Source organism: Oncorhynchus tshawytscha, linkage group LG21 (genome assembly GCF_018296145.1).
Source record: "Oncorhynchus tshawytscha isolate Ot180627B linkage group LG21, Otsh_v2.0, whole genome shotgun sequence".
Taxonomy (NCBI): domain Eukaryota; kingdom Metazoa; phylum Chordata; class Actinopteri; order Salmoniformes; family Salmonidae; genus Oncorhynchus; species Oncorhynchus tshawytscha.
In genome coordinates this window covers 38,026,080-38,053,579 of record NC_056449.1, presented here as the reverse complement: position 1 = coordinate 38,053,579, position 27,500 = coordinate 38,026,080, and the positions used below count along the sequence as shown (strand labels likewise).

The window sequence follows — 27,500 nt, the reverse complement described above, 5'->3', positions numbered from 1 at the left end:
TGCCATGAATTCTAGCAAGCAGTCATTTCACAGTTTCAAGCAGGCATTGGACAGGACAGCAGGACTCAGGCTCACAGACTCACCTGCACCTCGAAAGATTTAGTCACACAGGAAGAGAAGAGAGAAAGAGACGAGGATTGAGCAGAAGTTAGGTTAACGTGTCAGTCGGGAGTATAGCAGACAGACCAGTAAGGCTAACAGGGGTTTTTGTTACAGACCAGTAAGGCTAACAGGGGTTTTTGTTGTAGACCAGTAAGGCGGTCTGTATGTGTGTGTTCCTAGTGTAGAAGACCTGACCAGTCTATGTGTGTGTTCCTAGTGTAGTAGACCTGACCAGTCTATGTGTGTGTTCCTAGTGTAGCAGATCTGACCAGTCTATGTGTGTGTTCCTAGTGTAGCAGATCTGACCAGTCTATGTGTGTGTTCCTAGTGTAGCAGACCTGACCAGTCTATGTGTGTGTTCCTAGTGTAGCAGATCTGACCAGTCTATGTGTGTGTTCCTAGTGTAGAAGACCTGACCAGTCTATGTGTGTGTTTCTAGGCTTTTCAAGTGAGTCCTGGCAGAGTATCTGACGCAGTAATGGAGGCATCAAAGACAGGCGTTGTGGTGAGTCACCCAATGGTTCGCTTGCCTTTTTACATCACTGTCTCCCTCCCAAATAGCAAGCTATTCCATATATAGTGCACTTCTTTTGAACCAGTGGCCAAGTAGTTCACTATGATGGGAATAGGGTGCCATTTGGGATGCAGTCAGTGTCCTGGTTGTCCTGGTGTTTGGGGAGGGAGAGGCCATTGAGACAATGGCCAGGTACGGCCGCACAGCCAGGTGGACGTTTGGATTGTCCTTCCTCTCATGCTTCTCATTCACATGCGTGAACAGACACCCGTTTCAAAAAAAGAGCTGTTGTGACTATTCCTCTTTGTTGTGCTGCCTGCGGCTGTTGTTTCTTCCCGTCGTCACTGTTGTTGTTGTTGAATTCATGGGTTGCTATGTTCTCTCTCTCTGTCTCTCTCTCTGTCTCTCTCTCTTCTCTCTCTCTTCCCTCTCTCTCTCTTCCCTCTCTCTTGCCTCTCTCTCTCTCTCTCTCTCTTTCTCTCTCTCTCTCTCTCTGTCTCGCTCTCTCTTTCTCTCTCTCTCTCTCTCTCTCTCTCTCTCTCTCTCTCTTCCCTCTCTCTCTCTCTCTCTCTCTCTCTCTCTTCCCCTCTCTCTCTCTCTTCCTCTCTCTCTTCTCTCTCTCTCTATCTCTCTTTCTCGCTCTCTCTATCTCTCTCTCTCTTCCCTCGCTCTCTCTCTCTCTTTCTCTCTCTCTTTCTCTCTCCCTCTTTCTCTCTCTCTCTCTCTCTTTCTCTCTTCCCTCTCTCTCTTCCCTCTGACTAACTCTCTCTCTCTCTAAACCCTCTGACTAACCCACTAACTGTCTGGGTTCTCAACCCTCTGACTAACCCACTAACTGTCTGGGATCTCAACCCTCTGACTAACCCACTAACTGTCTGGGTTCTCAACCCTCTGACTAACCCACTAACTGTCTGGGATCTCAACCCTCTGATCTAAACCCTCTGATCTAAACCCTCTGACTAACCCACTAACTGTCTGAGATCTCAACCCTCTGACTAACCCACTAACTGTCTGGGATCTAAACCCTCTGACTAACCCACTAATTGTCTGGGATCTCAACCCTCTGACTAACCCACTAACTGTCAGGGATCTCAACCCTCTGACTAACCCTCAAAAAACAATTATTAGAAGCATGATTCATCAACACACATCTTTTGAGTTGTGGATCTCAACCTCACTCATCACCATTGAATGTTGTGAATGTAGCTGTATAGTATTCTGAATATTTCTACAGAGAACTATTCTGATGATCTTTCTCTCTGCTTCAAGGTTATCTTGTGTTATCTTTTATCGCTCAGAACTGAATATTGGCTTTGGTATGGACGGATGATGCTATTTTGCAGTCGTTTATTGTGGAACTATAACCTGTAGTTCAGATGTTTTTTTGGGGAACTATAATCTGTAGTTCAGATGGTTTATTGGGGAACTATAATCTGCAGTTCAGATGGTTTATTGTGGAACTATAATCTGTAGTTCAGATGGTTTTTTGGGGAACTTTAATCTGTAGTTCAGATGGTTTATTGTGGGACTATAACCTGTAATTCAGATGGTTTATTGTGGAACTGTAATCTGTAGTTCAGGTGGTTTATTGGGGAACTATAATCTGTAGTTCAGATGGTTTATTGGGGAACTATAATCTGTAGTTCAGATGGTTTATTGGGGAACTATAATCTGTAGTTCAGATGGTTTATTGGGGAACTATAACCTGTAGTTCAGTTGGTAGTGATCAAGATGGTCATTTACATTCAAATAATATTTTTTTTAAATTGTATTTTCACTTCCCACAATAATTGTAATAACATACATTTGTATGTATGTACATTTACATTTTTAAAATGCTTGTCAGATAGCAGACGCTCTTATCCAGAGTGACTTACACTAGTGAGTTCATACATTTTTCCATACGGGTTCCCCGTGGTATCGAATCCACAACCCTGGCTTTGCAAGCGTCATGCTCGACCAACTGAGCCACATGGGACCACACAATGTTAGGGCTCTGCAAGTGTCATGCTCGACCAACTGAGCCACACGGGACCACACAATGTTAGGGCTCTGCAAGCGTCATGCTCGACCAACTGAGCCACACGGGACCACACAATGTTAGGGCTCTGCAAGTGTCATGCTCGACCAACTGAGCCACACGGGACCACACAATGTTAGGGCTCTGCAAGTGTCATGCTCGACCAACTGAGCCACACGGGACCACACAATGTTAGGGCTCTGCAAGTGTCATGCTCGACCAACTGAGCCACACGGGACCACACAATGTTAGGGCTCTGCAAGTGTCATGCTCGACCAACTGAGCCACACGGGACCACACAATGTTAGGGCTCTGCAAGTGTCATGCTCGACCAACTGAGCCACACGGGACCACACAATGTTAGGGCTCTGCAAGTGTCATGCTCGACCAACTGAGCCACACGGGACCACACAATGTTAGGGCTCTGCAAGTGTCATGCTCGACCAACTGAGCCACACGGGACCACACAATGTTAGGGCTCTGCAAGTGTCATGCTCGACCAACTGAGCCACACGGGACCACACAATGTTAGGGCTCTGCAAGTGTCATGCTCGACCAACTGAGCCACACGGGACCACACAATGTTAGGGCTCTGCAAGTGTCATGCTCGACCAACTGAGCCACACGGGACCACACAATGTTAGGGCTCTGCAAGCGTCATGCTCGACCAACTGAGCCACACGGGACCACACAATGTTAGGGCTCTGCAAGTGTCATGCTCGACCAACTGAGCCACACGGGACCACACAATGTTAGGGCTCTGCAAGTGTCATGCTCGACCAACTGAGCCACACGGGACCACACAATGTTAGGGCTCTGCAAGTGTCATGCTCGACCAACTGAGCCACACGGGACCACACAATGTTAGGGCTCTGCAAGTGTCATGCTCGACCAACTGAGCCACACGGGACCACACAATGTTAGGGCTCTGCAAGTGTCATGCTCGACCAACTGAGCCACACGGGACCACACAATGTTAGGGCTCTGCAAGCGTCATGCTCGACCAACTGAGCCACACGGGACCACACAATGTTAGGGCTCTGCAAGTGTCATGCTCGACCAACTGAGCCACACGGGACCACACAATGTTAGGGCTCTGCAAGTGTCATGCTCGACCAACTGAGCCACACGGGACCACACAATGTTAGGGCTCTGCAAGTGTCATGCTCGACCAACTGAGCCACACGGGACCACACAATGTTAGGGCTTTGCAAGCGTCATGCTCGACCAACTGAGCCACACGGGACCACACAATGTTAGGGCTCTGCAAGTGTCATGCTCGACCAACTGAGCCACACGGGACCACACAATGTTAGGGCTCTGCAAGTGTCATGCTCGACCAACTGAGCCACACGGGACCACACAATGTTAGGGCTCTGCAAGTGTCATGCTCGACCAACTGAGCCACACGGGACCACACAATGTTAGGGCTCTGCAAGTGTCATGCTCGACCAACTGAGCCACACGGGACCACACAATGTTAGGGCTCTGCAAGTGTCATGCTCGACCAACTGAGCCACACGGGACCACACAATGTTAGGGCTCTGCAAGTGTCATGCTCGACCAACTGAGCCACACGGGACCACACAATGTTAGGGCTCTGCAAGTGTCATGCTCGACCAACTGAGCCACACGGGACCACACAATGTTAGGGCTCTGCAAGTGTCATGCTCGACCAACTGAGCCACACGGGACCACACAATGTTAGGGCTCTGCAAGCGTCATGCTCGACCAACTGAGCCACACGGGACCACACAATGTTAGGGCTCTGCAAGCGTCATGCTCGACCAACTGAGCCACACGGGACCACACAATGTTAGGGCTCTGCAAGCGTCATGCTCGACCAACTGAGCCACACGGGACCACACAATGTTAGGGCTCTGCAAGTGTCATGCTCGACCAACTGAGCCACACGGGACCACACAATGTTAGGTCTCTGCAAGCGTCATGCTCGACCAACTGAGCCACACGGGACCACACAATGTTAGGGCTCTGCAAGTGTCATGCTCGACCAACTGAGCCACACGGGACCACACAATGTTAGGGCTCTGCAAGTGTCATGCTCGACCAACTGAGCCACACGGGACCACACAATGTTAGGGCTCTGCAAGCGTCATGCTCGACCAACTGAGCCACACGGGACCACACAATGTTAGGGCTCTGCAAGTGTCATGCTCGACCAACTGAGCCACACGGGACCACACAATGTTAGGGCTCTGCAAGCGTCATGCTCGACCAACTGAGCCACACGGGACCACACAATGTTAGGGCTCTGCAAGTGTCATGCTCGACCAACTGAGCCACACGGGACCACACAATGTTAGGGCTCTGCAAGCGTCATGCTCGACCAACTGAGCCACACGGGACCACACAATGTTAGGGCTCTGCAAGCGTCATGCTCGACCAACTGAGCCACACGGGACCACACAATGTTAGGGCTCTGCAAGCGTCATGCTCGACCAACTGAGCCACACGGGACCACACAATGTTAGGGCTCTGCAAGCGTCATGCTCGACCAACTGAGCCACACGGGACCACACAATGTTAGGGCTCTGCAAGCGTCATGCTCGACCAACTGAGCCACACGGGACCACACAATGTTAGGGCTCTGCAAGTGTCATGCTCGACCAACTGAGCCACACGGGACCACACAATGTTAGGGCTCTGCAAGTGTCATGCTCGACCAACAGAGCCACACGGGACCACACAATGTTAGGGCTCTGCAAGTGTCATGCTCGACCAACCGAGCCACACGGGACCACACAATGTTAGGGCTCTGCAAGTGTCATGCTCGACCAACCGAGCCACACGGGACCACACAATGTTAGGGCTCTGCAAGTGTCATGCTCGACCAACTGAGCCACACGGGACCACACAATGTTAGGGCTCTGCAAGTGTCATGCTCGACCAACTGAGCCACACGGGACCACACAATGTTAGGGCTCTGCAAGTGTCATGCTCGACCAACTGAGCCACACGGGACCACACAATGTTAGGGCTCTGCAAGTGTCATGCTCGACCAACTGAGCCACACGGGACCACACAATGTTAGGGCTCTGCAAGTGTCATGCTCGACCAACTGAGCCACACGGGACCACACAATGTTAGGGCTCTGCAAGTGTCATGCTCGACCAACTGAGCCACACGGGACCACACAATGTTAGGGCTCTGCAAGTGTCATGCTCGACCAACTGAGCCACACGGGACCACACAATGTTAGGGCTCTGCAAGTGTCATGCTCGACCAACTGAGCCACACGGGACCACACAATGTTAGGGCTCTGCAAGCGTCATGCTCGACCAACTGAGCCACACGGGACCACACAATGTTAGGGCTCTGCAAGCGTCATGCTCGACCAACTGAGCCACACGGGACCACACAATGTTAGGGCTCTGCAAGTTTCATGCTCGACCAACTGAGCCACACGGGACCACACAATCTTAGGGCTCTGCAAGTGTCATGCTCGACCAACTGAGCCACACGGGACCACACAATGTTAGGGCTCTGCAAGTGTCATGCTCGACCAACTGAGCCACACGGGACCACACAATGTTGGTAGAGTAGCTTCATCCTGTTTGAAATCCATTGCCATTCACACTCATTTTAAAGAAAAGACTGATCGACATGACAACTGTGTGTAGTTGATCACCTTCCGGGTGTCGACATGTATTGTCAGAAAATGTATTGAAAATGACGGCCGATGTTCTGTGGTCAGAGGCAATAGGATGACCATCCACTGAACACAGTCAACGGTTCTCTTGGTCTGTTTTCTCCCACAGAGCAAAGCCAAATTAAAGGTGCACTTAGCAATTTCTTTTAGGTCCCCTCCCTGTAATATCTCACTGGCCTGTTCCTCTGCCTGTCCCAACAGCAAACCCTGGAGAACAACCTCACCAACCTGGTGAAGAGAAACAGTGAGCTGGAGAACCAGATGGCCAAACTCATCCAGATCTGTCAGCAGGTTGAGGTGAGTCTAGGGCTGTTGTTGTGACCCTATTACAAACTACACCAGCAGTCATGACCTCAGTCTCAAATTCCAATGTGACTGCTGAGTCACGGTAATCTCCTCTTATGCACTATGGACATGCTTTGGTAGTACCCAACTCGCTAGCTAATGGTCTAGTACTCAGGGCTCTATTGTCCCTCCATCAGGTCCTAATGGTCTGGTACTCAGGGCTCTATTGTCCCTCCATCAGGTTCTAATGGTCTGGTACTCAGGGCTCTATTGTCCCTCCATCAGGTCCTAATGGCCTGGTACTCAGGGCTCTATGGTCCCTCCATCAGGATCTAATGGTCTGGTACTCAGGTCTCTATTGTCCCTCCATCAGGGCCTAATGGTCTGGTACTCAGGGCCCTATTGTCCCTCCATCAGGTCCTAATGGTCTGGTACTCAGGACTCTATTGTCCCTCCATCAGGTCCGAATGGTCTGGTACTCAGGGCCCTATTGTCCCTCCATCAGGTCCTAATGGTCTGGTACTCAGGTCTTTATTGTTCCTCCATCAGGTCCTAATGGTCTGGTACTCAGGGCTCTATTGTCCCTCCATCAGGTCCTAATGGTCTGGTACTCAGGACTCTATTGTCCCTCCATCAGGTCCGAATGGTCTGGTACTCAGGACTCTATTGTCCCTCCATCAGGGCCTAATGGTCTGGTACTCAGGACTCTATTGTCCCTCCATCAGGTCCGAATGGTCTGGTACTCAGGGCTCTATTGTCCCACCATCAGGTCCTAATAGTCTGGTACTCAGGGCCCTATTGTCCCTCCATCAGGTCCTAATGGCCTGGTACTCAGGGCCCTATTGTCCCTCCATCAGGTCCTAATGGTCTGGTACTCAGGACTCTATTGTCCCTCCATCAGGTCCTAATGGTCTGGTACTCAGGGCTCTATTGTCCGTCCATCAGGGCCTAATGGTCTGGTACTCAGGACTCTATTGTCCCTCCATCAGGGCCTAATGGTCTGGTACTCAGGACTCTATTGTCCCTCCATCAGGGCCTAATGGTCTGGTACTCAGGGCTCTATTGTCCCTCCATCAGGTCCTAATAGTCTGGTACTCAGGACTCTATTGTCCTTTATCTACCCACTCTGACATTACTGCAAATGCCATCGAAAGTCACTTCAAATACTTATTATCAAGACAGTGTTATGCTCTTAAAACTCAATCAGTCAATTAATCAAATGTATTGATAAAGCTCTTCTTACATCAGCTGATATGTCAAAGTGCTGTACAGAAACCCAGCCTAAAACCCCAAACAGCAAGCAATATGCAGGTGTAGAAGCACGGTGGCTAGGAAAAACTCCCTAGAAAGGCCAAAACCTAGGAAGAAACCTAGAGAGGAACCAGGCTATGAGGGGTGGCCAGTCCTCTTCTGGCTGTGCCGGGTGGAGATCATAACAGAACATGGTCAAGATGTTCAAACTAGAGGTCGACAGATTATGATTTTTCAACACCGATACCTATGCCGATTATTGGAGGATCAAAAAAAAAAAAAAGCTGATACTGATTAATCGGACAATTAAAAAATATGTATTTGTATAATGTATTTGTAATAATGACAATTACAACAATACTGAATGAACACTTATTTTAACTTAATATAATACATTAAAAAAAATCAATTTAGCCTCAAATAAATAATGAAACATGTTCAATTTGGTTTAAATAATGCAAAAACAAAGTGTTGGAGAAGAAAGTAAAAGTGCAATATGTGCCATGTAAAAAAGCTAACGTTTCAGTTCCTTGCTCAGAACATGAGAACATATGAAAGTTGGTGGTTCCTTTTAACATGAGACTTCAATATTCCAAGGTAAGAGGTTTTAGGTTGTAGTTAATATAGTATATAAAGGACTATTTCTCTCTATACCATTTGTATTTCATATACCTTTGACTATTGGATGGTCTTATAGGCACTATAGTATTGCCAGTGTAACAATATAGCTTCCGTCCCTCTCCTCTCCCCTACCTGAGCCTAGTTAAATAAAGGTATAAAATAAGTAAATAAATATAGTTCGCTACTTTTGAAAAAGGCCTAAAGTAGTGTACTATATATGGAATAGGATGCCATTTGGGGCAGATCCCCATAGCATCACCCTCTGCCATCCCTCATCCCTGTGTGACGGTAATGGCCGACAGATGGAACCCTGGTTTAATTCTCTCCATCCCTCAGCCCTGTGTGACTGTAATGGCAGACAGATGGAACCCTGGTTTAATTCTCTCCATCCCTCAGCCCTGTGTGACGGTAATGGCCGACAGATGGAACCCTGGTTTAATGCTCTCCATCCCTCAGCCCTGTGTGACGGTAATGGCCAACAGATGGAACCCTGGTTTAATTCTCTCCATCCCTCAGCCCTGTGTGACGGTAATGGCCGACAGATGGAACCCTGGTTTAATGCTCTCCATCCCTCAGCCCTGTGTGACGATAATGGCCAACAGATGGAACCCTGGTTTAATTCTCTCCATCCCTCAGCCCTGTGTGACAGTAATGGCCGACAGATGGAACCCTGGTTTAATGCTCTCCATCCCTCAGCCCTGTGTGACGGTAATGGCCGACAGATGGAACCCTGGTTTAATTCTCTCCATCCCTCAGCCCTGTGTGAGAGTAATGGCCGACAGATGGAACCCTGGTTTAATTCTCTCCATCCCTCAGCCCTGTGTGACAGTAATGGTCGACAGTTGGAACCCTGGTTTAATGCTCTCCATCCCTCAGCCCTGTGTGACAGTAATGGCCGACCGCTGGTTTAATTCTCTCCATCCCTCTCAACACTATTCATCCTTTATTAAACAGTAAACTCTATGTGAGTCCCAATGGCACCCTATTCCCTATTTAGTGCGCTGACCAGGGTCCATAGTGCACTGAATAGTGAATAGGGTCCCATTTGGGACGCATTCTCAATTTCCCGTTAGTCTGGGCCCGGAGAACCACAGTGTAACTAACTATTCATTCAGACCATCAGATTAAGTGATCTCTGTGTTATTCATCAACTCCTGAGGAGAGGAAAGTATTCCAATAAGTGTTTGTCTTCCCTCCTCTCTTCCTTTTCCTCTCTGTCTCCTAACTGGTGTCGTCCTCCTCTCTGTCTCCGAACTGGTGTTGTCCTCCTCTCTGTCTCCTAACTGGTGTTGTCCTCCTCTCTTCCCTTTTCCTCTCTGTCTCCTAACTGGTGTTGTCCTCCTCTCTTCCCTTTTCCTCTCTGTCTCCTAACTGGTGTTGTCCTCCTCTCTTCCCTTTTCCTCTCTGTCTCCTAACTGGTGTTGTCCTCCTCTCTTCCCTTTTCCTCTCTATCTCCTAACTGGTGTTGTCCTCCTCTCTTCCCTTTTCCTCTCTGTCTCCTAACTGGTGTTGTCCTCCTCTCTGTCTCCTAACTGGTGTCGTCCTCCTCTCCTAACTGGTGTCGTCCTCCTCTCCTAACTGGTGTTGTCCTCCTCTCTTCCCTTTTCCTCTCTGTCTCTAACTGGTGTCGTCCTCCTCTCCTAACTGGTGTTGTCCTCCTCTCTTCCCTTTTCCTCTCTGTCTCCTAACTGGTGTTGTCCTCCTCTCCTAACTGGTGTTGTCCTCCTCCCTAACTGGTGTTGTCCTCCTCTCTTCCCTTTTCCTCTCTGTCTCCTAACTGGTGTCGTCCTCCTCTCTTCCCTTTTCCTCTCTGTCTCCTAACTGGTGTCGTCCTCCTCTCCTAACTGGTGTTGTCCTCCTCTCTTCCCTTTTCCTCTCTGTCTCTAACTGGTGTCGTCCTCCTCCCTAACTGGTGTTGTCCTCCTCCCCTAACTGGTGTTGTCCTCCTCCCTAACTGGTGTTGTCCTCCTCCCTAACTGGTGTTGTCCTCCTCCCCTAACTGGTGTTGTCCTCCTCCCCTCCTCCCCTAACTGGTGTTGTCCTCCTCTCTTCCCTTTTCCTCTCTGTCTCCTAACTGGTGTCGTCCTCCTCTCTTCCCTTTTCCTCTCTGTCTCCTAACTGGTGTCGTCCTCCTCTCCTAACTGGTGTTGTCCTCCTCTCTTCCCTTTTCCTCTCTGTCTCCTAACTGGTGTCATCCTCCTCTCCTAACTGGTGTCGTCCTCCTCTCTTCCCTTTTCCTCTCTGTCTCCTAACTGGTGTCGTCCTCCTCTCCTAACTGGTGTTGTCCTCCTCTCTTCCCTTTTCCTCTCTGTCTCCTAACTGGTGTCGTCCTCCTCTCCTAACTGGTGTTGTCCTCCTCTCTTCCCTTTTCCTCTCTGTCTCCTAACTGGTGTCGTCCTCCTCTCCTAACTGGTGTTGTCCTCCTCCCCTAACTGGTGTTGTCCTCCTCCCCTAACTGGTGTTGTCCTCCTCCCCTAACTGGTGTTGTCCTCCTCCCTAACTGGTGTTGTCCTCCTCCCCTAACTGGTGTTGTCCTCCTCTCTTCCCTTTTCCTCTCTGTCTCCTAACTGGTGTTGTCCTCCTCTCTTCCCTTTTCCTCTCTGTCTCTAACTGGTGTCGTCCTCCTCTCCTAACTGGTGTTGTCCTCCTCTCTTCCCTTTTCCTCTCTGTCTCCTAACTGGTGTCATCCTCCTCTCCTAACTGGTGTCGTCCTCCTCTCTTCCCTTTTCCTCTCTGTCTCTAACTGGTGTCGTCCTCCTCTCCTAACTGGTGTTGTCCTCCTCTCTTCCCTTTTCCTCTCTGTCTCCTAACTGGTGTCGTCCTCCTCTCCTAACTGGTGTTGTCCTCCTCTCTTCCCTTTTCCTCTCTGTCTCTAACTGGTGTCATCCTCCTCTCCTAACTGGTGTTGTCCTCCTCTCTTCCCTTTTCCTCTCTGTCTCTAACTGGTGTCGTCCTCCTCTCCTAACTGGTGTTGTCCTCCTCTCTTCCCTTTTCCTCTCTGTTCCTAACTGGTGTCATCCTCCTCTCCTAACTGGTGTCGTCCTCCTCTCCTAACTGGTGTTGTCCTCCTCTCTTCCCTTTTCCTCTCTGTCTCCTAACTGGTGTCATCCTCCTCTCGTAACTGGTGTCGTCCTCCTCTCTTCCCTTTTCCTCTCTGTCTCCTAACTGGTGTCGTCCTCCTCTCCTAACTGGTGTCGTCCTCCTCTCTTCCCTTTTCCTCTCTGTCTCCTAACTGGTGTTGTCCTCCTCTCTTCCCTTTTCCTCTCTGTCTCCTAACTGGTGTTGTCCTCCTCTCCTAACTGGTGTTGTCCTCCTCTCTGTCTCCTAACTGGTGTCGTCCTCCTCTCCTAACTGGTGTTGTCCTCCTCTCTGTCTCCTAACTGGTGTTGTCCTCCTCTCCTAACTGGTGTTGTCCTCCTCTCTGTCTCCTAACTGGTGTTGTCCTCCTCTCTGTCTCCTAACTGGTGTTGTCCTCCTCTCCTAACTGGTGTTGTCCTCCTCTCTGTCTCCTAACTGGTGTTGTCCTCCTCTCTGTCTCCTAACTGGTGTCGTCCTCCTCTCCTAACTGATGTTGTCCTCCTCTCTGTCTCCTAACTGGTGTTGTCCTCCTCTCTGTCTCGTAACTGGTGTTGTCCTCCTCTCTGTCTCTAACTGGTGTTGTCCTCCTCTCTGTCTCCTAACTGGTGTTGTCCTCCTCTCTGTCTCCTAACTGGTGTTGTCCTCCTCTCTGTCTCGTAACTGGTGTTGTCCTCCTCTCTGTCTCCTAACTGGTGTCGTCCTCCTCTCCTAACTGGTGTTGTCCTCCTCTCTGTCTCGTAACTGGTGTTGTCCTCCTCTCTGTCTCGTAACTGGTGTTGTCCTCCTCTCTGTCTCCTAACTGGTGTTGTCCTCCTCTCTGTCTCCTAACTGGTGTTGTCCTCCTCTCTGTCTCGTAACTGGTGTCGTCCTCCTCTCCTAACTGGTGTTGTCCTCCTCTCTGTCTCCTAACTGGTGTTGTCCTCCTCTCTGTCTCCTAACTGGTGTTGTCCTCCTCTCTGTCTCCTAACTGGTGTTGTCCTCCTCTCTGTCTCCTAACTGGTGTTGTCCTCCTCTCTGTCTCCTAACTGGTGTTGTCCTCCTCTCTGTCTCCTAACTGGTGTTGTCCTCCTCTCTGTCTCCTAACTGGTGTTGTCCTCCTCTCTGTCTCCTAACTGGTGTTGTCCTCCTCTCCTAACTGGTGTTGTCCTCCTCTCTGTCTCCTAACTGGTGTTGTCCTCCTCTCCTAACTGGTGTTGTCCTCCTCTCTGTCTCCTAACTGGTGTTGTCCTCCTCTCCTAACTGGTGTTGTCCTCCTCTCTGTCTCCTAACTGGTGTTGTCCTCCTCTCCTAACTGGTGTTGTCCTCCTCTCCTAACTGGTGTTGTCCTCCTCTCTGTCTCCTAACTGGTGTTGTCCTCCTCTCCTAACTGGTGTTGTCCTCCTCTCCTAACTGGTGTTGTCCTCCTCTCTGTCTCCTAACTGGTGTCGTCCTCCTCTCTTCCCTTTTCCTCTCTGTCTCCTAACTGGTGTCGTCCTCCTCTCCTAACTGGTGTTGTCCTCCTCTCTTCCCTTTTCCTCTCTGTCTCCTAACTGGTGTTGTCCTCCTCCCTAACTGGTGTTGTCCTCCTCCCTAACTGGTGTTGTCCTCTCTCCCTAACTGGTGTTGTCCTCCTCCCCTAACTGGTGTTGTCCTCCTCCCTAACTGGTGTTGTCCTCCTCCCCTAACTGGTGTTGTCCTCTCTCTTCCCTTTTCCTCTCTGTCTCCTAACTGGTGTCGTCCTCCTCTCTTCCCTTTTTCCTCTCTGTCTCCTAACTGGTGTTGTCCTCCTCTCCTAACTGGTGTTGTCCTCCTCTCTTCCTTTTCCTCTCTGTCTCCTAACTGGTGTTGTCCTCCTCTCCTAACTGGTGTTGTCCTCCTCTCTTCCCTTTTCCTCTCTGTCTCCTAACTGGTGTCGTCCTCCTCTCCTAACTGGTGTTGTCCTCCTCCCTAACTGGTGTTGTCCTCCTCCCTAACTGGTGTTGTCCTCCTCCCTAACTGGTGTTGTCCTCCTCCCCTAACTGGTGTTGTCCTCCTCCCTAACTGGTGTTGTCCTCCTCTCTTCCCTTTTCCTCTCTGTCTCCTAACTGGTGTCGTCCTCCTCTCTTCCCTTTTCCTCTCTGTCTCCTAACTGGTGTCGTCCTCCTCTCCTAACTGGTGTTGTCCTCCTCTCTTCCCTTTTCCTCTCTGTCTCCTAACTGGTGTCATCCTCCTCTCCTAACTGGTGTCGTCCTCCTCTCTTCCCTTTTCCTCTCTGTCTCCTAACTGGTGTCGTCCTCCTCTCCTAACTGGTGTTGTCCTCCTCTCTTCCCTTTTCCTCTCTGTCTCTAACTGGTGTCGTCCTCCTCTCCTAACTGGTGTTGTCCTCCTCTCTTCCCTTTTCCTCTCTGTCTCCTAACTGGTGTCATCCTCCTCTCCTAACTGGTGTTGTCCTCCTCTCTTCCCTTTTCCTCTCTGTCTCCTAACTGGTGTCGTCCTCCTCTCCTAACTGGTGTTGTCCTCCTCTCTTCCCTTTTCCTCTCTGTCTCCTAACTGGTGTCATCCTCCTCTCCTAACTGGTGTCGTCCTCCTCTCCTAACTGGTGTCGTCCTCCTCTCTTCCCTTTTCCTCTCTGTCTCCTAACTGGTGTCATCCTCCTCTCCTAACTGGTGTCGTCCTCCTCTCTTCCCTTTTCCTCTCTGTCTCCTAACTGGTGTCGTCCTCCTCTCCTAACTGGTGTCGTCCTCCTCTCTTCCCTTTTCCTCTCTGTCTCCTAACTGGTGTTGTCCTCCTCTCTTCCCTTTTCCTCTCTGTCTCCTAACTGGTGTTGTCCTCCTCTCCTAACTGGTGTTGTCCTCCTCTCTGTCTCCTAACTGGTGTCGTCCTCCTCTCCTAACTGGTGTTGTCCTCCTCTCTGTCTCCTAACTGGTGTTGTCCTCCTCTCCTAACTGGTGTTGTCCTCCTCTCTGTCTCCTAACTGGTGTTGTCCTCCTCTCTGTCTCCTAACTGGTGTTGTCCTCCTCTCCTAACTGGTGTTGTCCTCCTCTCTGTCTCCTAACTGGTGTTGTCCTCCTCTCTGTCTCCTAACTGGTGTCGTCCTCCTCTCCTAACTGATGTTGTCCTCCTCTCTGTCTCCTAACTGGTGTTGTCCTCCTCTCTGTCTCGTAACTGGTGTTGTCCTCCTCTCTGTCTCCTAACTGGTGTTGTCCTCCTCTCTGTCTCCTAACTGGTGTTGTCCTCCTCTCTGTCTCCTAACTGGTGTTGTCCTCCTCTCTGTCTCGTAACTGGTGTTGTCCTCCTCTCTGTCTCCTAACTGGTGTCGTCCTCCTCTCCTAACTGGTGTTGTCCTCCTCTCTGTCTCGTAACTGGTGTTGTCCTCCTCTCTGTCTCGTAACTGGTGTTGTCCTCCTCTCTGTCTCCTAACTGGTGTTGTCCTCCTCTCTGTCTCCTAACTGGTGTTGTCCTCCTCTCTGTCTCGTAACTGGTGTCGTCCTCCTCTCCTAACTGGTGTTGTCCTCCTCTCTGTCTCCTAACTGGTGTTGTCCTCCTCTCTGTCTCCTAACTGGTGTTGTCCTCCTCTCTGTCTCCTAACTGGTGTTGTCCTCCTCTCTGTCTCCTAACTGGTGTTGTCCTCCTCTCTGTCTCCTAACTGGTGTTGTCCTCCTCTCTGTCTCCTAACTGGTGTTGTCCTCCTCTCTGTCTCCTAACTGGTGTTGTCCTCCTCTCTGTCTCCTAACTGGTGTTGTCCTCCTCTCTGTCTCCTAACTGGTGTTGTCCTCCTCTCTGTCTCCTAACTGGTGTTGTCCTCCTCTCCTAACTGGTGTTGTCCTCCTCTCTGTCTCCTAACTGGTGTTGTCCTCCTCTCCTAACTGGTGTTGTCCTCCTCTCTGTCTCCTAACTGGTGTTGTCCTCCTCTCCTAACTGGTGTTGTCCTCCTCTCTGTCTCCTAACTGGTGTTGTCCTCCTCTCCTAACTGGTGTTGTCCTCCTCTCCTAACTGGTGTTGTCCTCCTCTCTGTCTCCTAACTGGTGTTGTCCTCCTCTCCTAACTGGTGTTGTCCTCCTCTCTGTCTCCTAACTGGTGTTGTCCTCCTCTCTGTCTCCTAACTGGTGTTGTCCTCCTCTCCTAACTGGTGTTGTCCTCCTCTCTGTCTCCTAACTGGTGTTGTCCTCCTCTCCTAACTGGTGTTGTCCTCCTCTCCTAACTGGTGTTGTCCTCCTCTCCTAACTGGTGTTGTCCTCCTCTCCTAACTGGTGTTGTCCTCCTCTCTGTCTCCTAACTGGTGTTGTCCTCCTCTCTGTCTCCTAACTGGTGTTGTCCTCCTCTCCTAACTGGTGTTGTCCTCCTCTCTGTCTCCTAACTGGTGTTGTCCTCCTCTCTGTCTCCTAACTGGTGTTGTCCTCCTCTCCTAACTGGTGTTGTCCTCCTCTCTGTCTCCTAACTGGTGTTGTCCTCCTCTCCTAACTGGTGTTGTCCTCCTCTCCTAACTGGTGTTGTCCTCCTCTCTGTCTCCTAACTGGTGTTGTCCTCCTCTCCTAACTGGTGTTGTCCTCCTCTCCTAACTGGTGTTGTCCTCCTCTCTGTCTCCTAACTGGTGTTGTCCTCCTCTCCTAACTGGTGTTGTCCTCCTCTCTGTCTCCTAACTGGTGTTGTCCTCCTCTCCTAACTGGTGTTGTCCTCCTCTCCTAACTGGTGTTGTCCTCCTCTCCTAACTGGTGTTGTCCTCCTCTCCTAACTGGTGTCTTCCTCCTCTCCTAACTGGTGTTGTCCTCCTCTCTGTCTCCTAACTGGTGTTGTCCTCCTCTCCTAACTGGTGTTGTCCTCCTCTCCTAACTGGTGTTGTCCTCCTCTCTGTCTCCTAACTGGTGTTGTCCTCCTCTCCTAACTGGTGTTGTCCTCCTCTCCTAACTGGTGTTGTCCTCCTCTCTGTCTCCTAACTGGTGTTGTCCTCCTCTCCTAACTGGTGTTGTCCTCCCTCCTAACTGGTGTTGTCCTCCTCTCCTAACTGGTGTCTTCCTCCTCTCCTAACTGGTGTTGTCCTCCTCTCTGTCTCCTAACTGGTGTTGTCCTCCTCTCCTAACTGGTGTTGTCCTCCTCTCCTAACTGGTGTTGTCCTCCTCTCTGTCTCCTAACTGGTGTTGTCCTCCTCTCCTAACTGGTGTTGTCCTCCTCTCTGTCTCCTAACTGGTGTTGTCCTCCTCTCCTAACTGGTGTTGTCCTCCTCTCCTAACTGGTGTCCTCCTCTCCTAACTGGTGTTGTCCTCCTCTCCTAACTGGTGTCCTCCTCTCCTAACTGGTGTCCTCCTCCTCTCCTAACTGGTGTTGTCCTCCTCTCCTAACTGGTGTCCTCCTCTCCTAACTGGTGTCCTCCTCTCCTAACTGGTGTTGTCCTCCTCTCTGTCTCCTAACTGGTGTTGTCCTCCTCTCCTAACTGGTGTTGTCCTCCTCTCCTAACTGGTGTCCTCCTCTCCTAACTGGTGTTGTCCTCCTCTCTAACTGGTGTCCTCCTCTCCTAACTGGTGTTGTCCTCCTCTCCTAACTGGTGTCCTCCTCTCCTAACTGGTGTCCTCCTCTCCTAACTGGTGTTGTCCTCCTCTCCTAACTGGTGTTGTCCTCCTCTCTGTCTCCTAACTGGTGTTGTCCTCCTCTCCTAACTGGTGTTGTCCTCCTCTCTGTCTCCTAACTGGTGTTGTCCTCCTCTCCTAACTGGTGTTGTCCTCCTCTCCTAACTGTTGTCCTCCTCTCCTAACTGGTGTCCTCCTCTCCTAACTGGTGTTGTCCTCCTCTCCTAACTGGTGTCCTCCTCTCCTAACTGGTGTCCTCCTCTCCTAACTGGTGTTGTCCTCCTCTCCTAACTGGTGTCCTCCTCCTCTCCTAACTGGTGTTGTCCTCCTCTCCTAACTGGTGTTGTCCTCCTCCTCTCCTAACTGGTGTCCTCCTCCTCTCCTAACTGGTGTTGTCCTCCTCTCCTAACTGGTGTCCTCCTCCTCTCCTAACTGGTGTTGTCCTCCTCTCTGTCTCCTAACTGGTGTCCTCCTCCTCTCCTAACTGGTGTTGTCCTCCTCTCTGTCTCCTAACTGGTGTCCTCCTCCTCTCCTAACTGGTGTTGTCCTCCTCTCCTAACTGGTGTCCTCCTCCTCTCCTAACTGGTGTTGTCCTCCTCTCTGTCTCCTAACTGGTGTCCTCCTCTCCTAACTGGTGTCCTCCTCTCCTAACTGGTGTTGTCCTCCTCTCCTAACTGGTGTCCTCCTCCTCTCCTAACTGGTGTTGTCCTCCTCTCCTAACTGGTGTTGTCCTCCTCTCCTAACTGGTGTTGTCCTCCTCTCTGTCTCCTAACTGGTGTTGTCCTCCTCTCCTAACTGGTGTTGTCCTCCTCTCCTAACTGGTGTCTTCCTCCTCTGCCTGCATACGGAATCAGCTCCACAACAATCTGTTCGTCTTGTATTCCTAATACATGATTAAGCTATACGACTGACTTGGCCATCAAGAGAACTTGCCCCGTGTTAAAACAAACTGATAAAAGCTTCTTTAAAAAAAAAAGAAAATGGATTTCCTTATGGATGCTTGTTGCTAGCTATTCTCTGGTGTGAGGTTTGTGTGAAAGGCTTTGGTTATTCTGAGGAGAAGCATAGGATACCTTATGTGGGGTAATGCTAACGTGCTATGCTAATGGAGGTCAAACCTACTATGTGCGTGTGCGTGTGTGTGTGTGTGCGTGCTCGTTTCTTCCCAGAAGCCTCCCTGCTAGGAGGAGATGGAAGAGTTCTTTGTCTCTGTTCTATAACACTTCAGGGAGAAAGGAGGGAGAAACACAGCTCACTAATAATGCATCACAACAACAGAGGGCTGACTGGCTGCATGGGGCTCTATACAGTTCTGGTGTGACCTGAATTTTTCTGTTGTCGCTGCGTTGCATACAGTTATCTCTCTCCAAGATGATATGATCAAAACGAGGACTGTGATTCTGCCGGTGGGGTTCTATAGTGATGCCATAGCAACGCTGCCTTCAGCTATATCTCTCCTTTTAGAGTTTGACAGATACCCTCATTGATAAACTGATAATTGTTTTTCTCCCGAGGTATTTATGTTTCTCTGTTGTTTCTTTGACAACAGTTTGAATATATGTTGGTTTTGCCTGTGTGTTCGGTTGTGTTGACAGTATAATCGTCTCGGTGATGTGTACAGTAGTCAGAGTGTTGTAGCACTTAGTTGAAGCATATGCCAAAACCATCCATATTTTAACAGACCTCAATGCTCTTTTTGCTGGAGAGTGCAGGACAGGACAGGGAGGTCCCTTGTGACTTGTGGACGTGCGCTTGGACACTTCCTTCTTTTTGACTCCTGTTTAATCTGTCAGGCTGGAGGAGAGACCAGCACTAATCACTGCTGTGACAAACAACAGCCTCTCACCATGACTCCTGTTTAATCTGTCAGGCTGGAGGAGAGACCAGCACTAATCACTGCTGTGACAAACAACAGCCTCTCACCATGACTCCTGTTTAATCTGTCAGGCTGGAGGAGAGACCAGCACTAATCACTGCTGTGACAAACAACAGCCTCTCACCATGACTCCTGTTTAATCTGTCAGGCTGGAGGAGAGACCAGCACTAATCACTGCTGTGACAAACAACAGCCTCTCACCATGACTCCTGTTTAATCTGTCAGGCTGGAGGAGAGACCAGCACTAATCACTGCTGTGACAAACAACAGCCTCTCACCATGACTCCTGTTTAATCTGTCAGGCTGGAGGAGAGACCAGCACTAATCACTGCTGTGACAAACAACAGCCTCTCACCATGACTCCTGTTTAATTTGTCAGGCTGGAGGAGAGACCAGCACTAATCACTGCTGTGACAAACAACAGCCTCTCACCATGACTCCTGTTTAATCTGTCAGGCTGGAGGAGAGACCAGCACTAATCACTGCTGTGACAAACAACAGCCTCTCACCATGACTCCTGTTTAATCTGTCAGGCTGGAGGAGAGACCAGCACTAATCACTGCTGTGACAAACAACAGCCTCTCACCATGACTCCTGTTTAATTTGTCAGGCTGGAGGAGAGACCAGCACTAATCACTGCTGTGACAAACAACAGCCTCTCACCATGACTCCTGTTTAATCTGTCAGGCTGGAGGAGAGACCAGCACTAATCACTGCTGTGACAAACAACAGCCTCTCACCATGACTCCTGTTTAATCTGTCAGGCTGGAGGAGAGACCAGCACTAATCACTGCTGTGACAAACAACAGCCTCTCACCATGACTCCTGTTTAATCTGTCAGGCTGGAGGAGAGACCAGCACTAATCACTGCTGTGACAAACAACAGCCTCTCACCATGACTCCTGTTTAATCTGTCAGGCTGGAGGAGAGACCAGCACTAATCACTGCTGTGACAAACAACAGCCTCTCACCATGACTCCTGTTTAATCTGTCAGGCTGGAGGAGAGACCAGCACTAATCACTGCTGTGACAAACAACAGCCTCTCACCATGACTCCTGTTTAATCTGTCAGGCTGGAGGAGAGACCAGCACTAATCACTGCTGTGACAAACAACAGCCTCTCACCATGACTCCTGTTTAATCTGTCAGGCTGGAGGAGAGACCAGCACTAATCACTGCTGTGACAAACAACAGCCTCTCACCATGACTCCTGTTTAATCTGTCAGGCTGGAGGAGAGACCAGCACTAATCACTGCTGTGACAAACAACAGCCTCTCACCATGACTCCTGTTTAATCTGTCAGGCTGGAGGAGAGACCAGCACTAATCACTGCTGTGACAAACAACAGCCTCTCACCATGACTCCTGTTTAATCTGTCAGGCTGGAGGAGAGACCAGCACTAATCACTGCTGTGACAAATAACAGCCTCTCACCATGACTCCTGTTTAATCTGTCAGGCTGGAGGAGAGACCAGCACTAATCACTGCTGTGACAAACAACAGCCTCTCACCATGACTCCTGTTTAATCTGTCAGGCTGGAGGAGAGACCAGCACTAATCACTGCTGTGACAAACAACAGCCTCTCACCATGACTCCTGTTTAATCTGTCAGGCTGGAGGAGAGACCAGCACTAATCACTGCTGTGACAAACAACAGCCTCTCACCATGACTCCTGTTTAATCTGTCAGGCTGGAGGAGAGACCAGCACTAATCACTGCTGTGACAAACAACAGCCTCTCACCATGACTCCTGTTTAATCTGTCAGGCTGGAGGAGAGACCAGCACTAATCACTGCTGTGACAAACAACAGCCTCTCACCATGACTCCTGTTTAATCTGTCAGGCTGGAGGAGAGACCAGCACTAATCACTGCTGTGACAAACAACAGCCTCTCACCATGACTCCTGTTTAATCTGTCAGGCTGGAGGAGAGACCAGCACTAATCACTGCTGTGACAAACAACAGCCAGTTCTTCGCTCCTCTCCGCACCGATCTGTTCACTTTAAAGGCCCAACTAAACAAAACGGAAACTTATTTTCTTGCTATAAATCAATGGGTATACATCATTCATTTAAATGATCAAGAACGGTTTAAATATCACAGAGTGCGCCTTTAAAAGAACCCAGGCCCTCACTGTTATCTGGGGCTCCTTGCTGTTTTCTGCTCTCTTTCACCTTTTACACAGGTAAAGTCGGTAGTTTACATACACTTTAGCCAAATACATTTAAACTCAGTTTTCACAATTCCTGACATTTAATCTTAGTAAAAATTCTCTGTCTTAGGTCGGTTAGGATCACCACCAAGCTAGTAGCTATATGAGATCAGACCCAGCTAGTAGCTATATGAGATCAAACCCAGCTAGTTGCTATATGAGATCAGACCCAGCTAGTAACTATATGAGATCAGACCCAGCTAGTAGCTATATGAGATCAGACCCAGCTAGTAGCTATATGAGATCAAACCCAGCTAGTTGCTATATGAGATCAGACCCAGCTAGTAACTATATGAGATCAGACCCAGCTAGTAGCTATATGAGATCAGACCCAGCTAGTAGCTATATGAGGTCAGACCCAGCTAGTAGCTATATGAGATCAGACCCAGCTAGTAACTATATGAGATATATGAGTATCCTTCATTCATTACCAGCATCGGTAGCTAGACATGTTCTTCAACCTCATTACTGTACAATAACTCTAGAATTGTCTTTTTAATGTCCACGCCATCTCTCTCCATCTCTTCCTTATAAGAACCCTACCCAGTGCATTTCAGAAAATTGCTAGTGCATTTTAGCCAAGGGGTCCGGGCTCCCTTGGTTGCCATTATGTGTCAGAACAGAGTAATACATCTTTCCAGTGAATGATAAAACATTAATCCAGCCTAGGATTTAGTGGTAGAGACCAAGCGGCCGGGGCAGGTGGCTCAAGGAGCATGTGTTTCAGGTGTCAGAGTGAATCATGTCTGGGAGGGGAATGTCCTCCACTAGAGGTCAGAGTGAATGATGTCAGGGTTAGGGTTAGGAAAATTCCTCACCTAGAGGTCAGAGTTAACTTATTGAGTGTAGGGGGCAGTATTTTTATTTTTTTGGATGATAAACATACTCATTTGAAACTGCCTATTTCTCAGGCCCAGAAACTAGAATATGCATATACTTGTCATATTAGGACAGAACACACTCTAAAGTTTCCAAAACTGTCAAAATATTGTCTGTGAGTATAACAGAACTGATATTGCAGGCGAAAACCTTAGGAAAATCAAACCAGGAAGTGGCTTCTATTTTGAAAGCTCCATGTTCCATAGCCTGCCTTCGCTCCATTTAAAGGGATATCAACCAGATTCCTTTTCCTATTGCTTCCTCAAGGTGTCAACAGTCTTTAGACATAGTTTCAGGCTTTTATTTTGAAAAAATGAGCGAGAAAGATAACATTGCTTCAGTGGATAGCTGGGTGTTCGCATGAGTTTTGCTTGCGCAACAGAGTGGGGCAGCCATTGTCTCTCCCTCTCCTATTGAAAAAGCGATTGTCCCGGTTGATATATTATCGATTAAATATTTTAAAAACAACCTGAGGCTTGGTTATAAAAAACGTTTTTAAAAAGTCCTCCAGTAGAGGTCAGAAGGAATCATGTGGGGGTTAGGGAAAGTCCTCCAGTAGAGGTCAGAGTGAATCATGTCGGGGTTAGGGAAAGTCCTCCAGTAGAGGTCAGAGTGAATCATGTCGGGGTTAGGGAAAGTCCTCCAGTAGAGGTCAGAGTGAATCATGTCGGGGTTAGGGAAAGTCCTCCAGTAGAGGTCAGAGTGAATCATGTCGGGGTTAGGGAAAGTCCTCCAGTAGTGGTCAGAGTGAATCATGTCGGGGTTAGGGAAAGTCCTCCAGTAGAGGTCAGAGTGAATCATGTCGGGGTTAGGGAAAGTCCTCACCTAGAGGTCAGAGTGAATCATGTCGGGGTTAGGGTTAAGGAAAGTCCTCACCTAGAGGTCAGAGTGGAGATCTGGAGATCAGACAGACAGAAGATTTCAGAAGGGAAATGATCCCTGAGCATTCGGGACAATATTAGTGAGGATACCTGGTTCAGTGTTTCAGTGGGATGATATATACACCTGGTTCAGTGTTTCAGTGGGGTGATATATACACCTGGTTCAGTGTTTCAGTGGGGTGATATATACACCTGGTTCAGTGTTTCAGTGGGGTGATATATACACCTGGTTCAGTGTTTCAGTGGGGTGATATATACACCTGGTTCAGTGTTTCAGTGGGGTGATATATACACCTGGTTCAGTGTTTCAGTGGGGTGATATATACACCTGGTTTAGTGTTTCAGTGGGGTGATATATACACCTGGTTCAGTGTTTCAGTGGGGTGATATATACACCTGGTTCAGTGTTTCAGTGGGGTGATATATACACCTGGTTCAGTGTTTCAGTGGGATGAGATTTGGTGATTCAGGGAGGATAAGAAGATTCCTCTGCCTCGTGAATCTGCCAATGTTATGTTGCTGAGCAGTAATCCACAGTGATGTTGGAGCATTTCATTTATCCTTGTTAATTACCAACCGTTAATAAGATGGCTCTTATGGACTTAATGGAGTTTGTGTGTGTGTGTACTCGTGTGTGTGTGTGTGTGTGTGTGTGTGTGTGTGTGTGTGTGTGTGTGATTATCAACGTTTAAGTGGATCTAACTGCTGTAATGACCTTTGTGGAGTGATGATCAGTGTTCGGGGGAGTTAGCGGGTGAACAGTTTGATACAGAGCCACAACACTTCACAGAATATCACATTCTCATAATACATTATAATATATTCTAATATTTATTTTGAATGTGCAATGATTATATCAAAATAAATCATGCTCAGATCTGAACATGTGTTACCCGAACCACAGATGACAAATTAACTAGATACGGTACCTCACATGACAGTGTTGTTGATCTGAATCTGTGTAAGTGTTTGTTTGGCCTGCATATTAAAGTCTACCTCAGGCGAACACAGCCGTTGACGAGGATCTCAGCTACAGTGTTGTTGTTGTTCTTGTTTGAACCCTGTGTAAGTTTGGACACCGTGTTAAAGTGTGCTATGCTTCTGTCCCCAGGTGAACACAGCGATGCACGAGGCCAAGCTAGTGGAGGAGTGTGATGAGCTTGTAGAGATCATACGCCAGAGGAAACAGATCATCGCTGTCAAGATCAAGGAGTCCAAGGTACAGTAGTCTTCTACACACTAACCCTTAATACCCTACTGGACCCCTATGGTCCAAGGTACAGTAGTCTTCTACACACTAACCCTTAATACTATACTGGACCCCTATGGTCCAAGGTACAGTAGTCTTCTACACACTAACCCTTAATACTATACTGGACCCCTATGGTCCAAGGTACAGTAGTCTTCTACACACTAACCGTTAATACTATACTGGACCCCTATGGTTCAAGGTACAGTAGTCTTCTACACACTAACCCTTAATACTATACTGGACCCCTATGGTCCAAGGTACAGTAGTCTTCTACACACTAACCGTTAATACTATACTGGACCCTATGGTCCAAGGTACAGTAGTCTTCTATACACTAACCCTTAATACTATACTGGACCCCTATGGTTCAAGGTACAGTAGTCTTCTATACACTAACCCTTAATACTATACCCGTCCCCTATGGTCCAAGGGACTGTACTCAATGGCTGAGTCTCAAACCATACTCTTCCTCTGGCTGAGTCTCAAACCATACTCTTCCTCTGGCTGAGTCTCAAACCATACTCTTCCTCTGGCTGAGTCTCAAACCATACTCTTCCTCTGGTTGAGTCTCAAACCATACTCTTCCTCTGGCTGAGTCTCAAACCATACTCTTCCTCTGGTTGAGTCCCAAACCATACTCTTCCTCTGGCTGAGTCTCAAACCATACTCTTGCGCTGGCTGAGTCTCAAACCATACTCTTCCTCTGGCTGAGTCTCAAATCATACTCTTCCTCTGGCTGAGTCTCAAACCATACTCTTCCTCTGGCTGAGTCTCAAACCATACTCTTGCGCTGGCTGAGTCTCAAACCATACTCTTCCTCTGGCTGAGTCTCAAACCATACTCTTCCTCTGGCTGAGTCCCAAACCATACTCTTCCTCTGGCCGAGTCTCAAACCATACTCTTCCTCTGGCCGAGTCTCAAACCATACTCTTCCACTGGCTGAGTCTCAAACCATACTCTTCCTCTGGCCGAGTCTGAAACCATACTCTTCCTCTGGCCGAGTCTCAAACCATACTCTTCCTCTGGCCGAGTCTCAAACCATACTCTTCCACTGGCTGAGTCTCAAACCATACTCTTCCTCTGGCTGAGTCTCAAACCATACTCTTCCTCTGGCTGAGTCCCAAACCATACTCTTCCTCTGGCTGAGTCCCAAACCATACTCTTCCTCTGGCTGAGTCCCAAACCATACTCTTCCTCTGGCTGAGTCCCAAACCATACTCTTCCTCTGGTTGAGTCCCAAACCATACTCTTCCTCTGGCTGAGTCCCAAACCATACTCTTCCTCTGGCTAAGTCCCCAAACCATACTCTTCCTCTGGCTGAGTCCCCAAACCATACTCTTCCTCTGGCTGAGTCCCAAACCATACTCTTCCTCTGGCTGAGTCCCAAACCATACTCTTCCACTGTCTGCATCAGAAGTTACACCCTATTCCATACAGAGGTCTTCAAAACGGACAATTTGTTTACCATTTTCAAAGAGGTTTCGACAGAAGAAGTGAGTGGTGTCTCCAGTCTCTCCTACTACACACATTACAGCGCTGGATCTGATGTGTGTGCCAGCCTGTCTGAGTCACGGAGACGTTGTTGGGGGCAGATAAAACGCTGCATTCACAACGTGTCACTGCAACTGCCACAGTGAGCGAGGGATTAGAAAAGAAAAGACATAGAGGGGACTTGTCACATAGTAGCACTCTGTGAGTGACATCAAAAGAACGGAAGTATCGGATTGCGAGGTGTTGTCTGAGGTTTCCGAAGGATAATAACAACAACAACAACAACAAAAATGCGTGGTCTGCGTATTTCTTGAGAACTTAACTTTTCCCTTTGTCGACAGTTTTTAGTTTTTAGTAGTGAAAGATCTTGTGATCTATGGCGCAGTTCAGTTCAAGGGTTCTCAAACTCTTTATAGCCCACAAACCCCCATTTTGATATCTGACCATGTGAATTGTTTTGTTGTTGTTGTAATTAACAGCCAATGTTTACTTTTATATTTGGGGCTGTGACAGCCAATTAAAAACATTCTAACAGTACTTCTGATTGTCTTCTCAACTCACCATCACATACTGGTAATGTGGGGCTGTGACAGTTAATTAAAAAACATTCTATCAGTACTTCTGATTGTCTTCTCAACTCACCATCACATACTGGTAATGTGGGGCTGTGACAGCCAATTAAAAACATTCTATCAGTACTTCTGATTGTCTTCTCAACTCACCATCACATACTGGTAATGTGGGGCTGTGACAGCCAATTAAAAACATTCTATCAGTACTTCTGATTGTCTTCTCAACTCACCATCACATACTGGTAATGTGGGGCTGTGACAGCCAATTAAAAACATTCTAACAGTACTTCTGATTGTCTTCTCAACTCACCATCACATACTGGTAATGTGGGGCTGTGACAGCCAATTAAAAACATTCTATCAGTACTTCTGATTGTCTTCTCAACTCACCATCACATACTGGTAATGTGGGGCTGTGACAGCCAATTAAAAAACATTCTATCAGTACTTCTGATTGTCTTCTCAACTCACCATCACATACTGGTAATGTGGGGCTGTGACAGCCAATTAAAAAACATTCTAACAGTACTTCTGATTGTCTTCTCAACTCACCATCACATACTGGTAATGTGGGGCTGTGACAGCCAATTGAAAATGAGTCTGACATAATGAGTACATTTACATGCACACTAATAATTCGATATTAAACTGATTATGGCTGATGGTCGAGTACGGCATTAGTCATGGAAACACCTTACTCTGCTTATCTTAAATCGGTGTGAGGTCATAATGGAAAGTTAGCAATCACCGTTTAAAACACCTGGTTTTTCTGAGAAATCTGTTGAATTCTAAAGGAAACAGCTTAATGAGTAAACGGTTTCATTGGAGTTCCAGCCATGTATATGATCTGCTCATGTGTCCCGCAGCGTGTTACTCAAGCCTGCCTCTTATGCGCGAGTGAAGTGAGTTCGGGAAAACTGAACGTGTGCTATCTTCAGAATAGTTTTCACTTTTCACATTCAAACGTTATATGTCCAAACTTAGAATCAAAAAGTATTTGTAAAAACATATATATCGTGGCCACTGTGGTAGAATGTGTATTCTGCATTTATCAAAAGTCCTATTAGTAGCCTGATTTCAGATGTATAAACAGGATTATTCGGGACATTTTTCTTCTTGCAAAAGCATCTAACGTTTTTAACAAACTATTACATTAACCTGACTATACACAACCAATGTCTCTCATCTCTCTCTACCACTAATGAGATGGGTGTGGCTCGATGCATGTCGCGTCGGAGCTTCTCAAAGTCAGGGGGCGTGGTCGACAGGGCGCACCTT

At 48.4% G+C, this 27,500-nt stretch overlaps 1 protein-coding gene across 1 annotated transcript in view; it reads left to right on the top strand.

Annotated features, from left to right (window-relative positions):
* Positions 1-27,500, top strand: part of LOC112238083 (probable E3 ubiquitin-protein ligase MID2) — a 186,236-nt gene that overhangs the window by 96,740 nt on the left and 61,996 nt on the right. The window contains exons 4-5 of the mRNA XM_042303478.1: positions 6,508-6,603; positions 24,019-24,126. Of these exons, the coding sequence (XP_042159412.1) occupies positions 6,508-6,603; positions 24,019-24,126 (204 nt within the window). The remainder of the gene's footprint in view (positions 1-6,507; positions 6,604-24,018; positions 24,127-27,500) is intronic.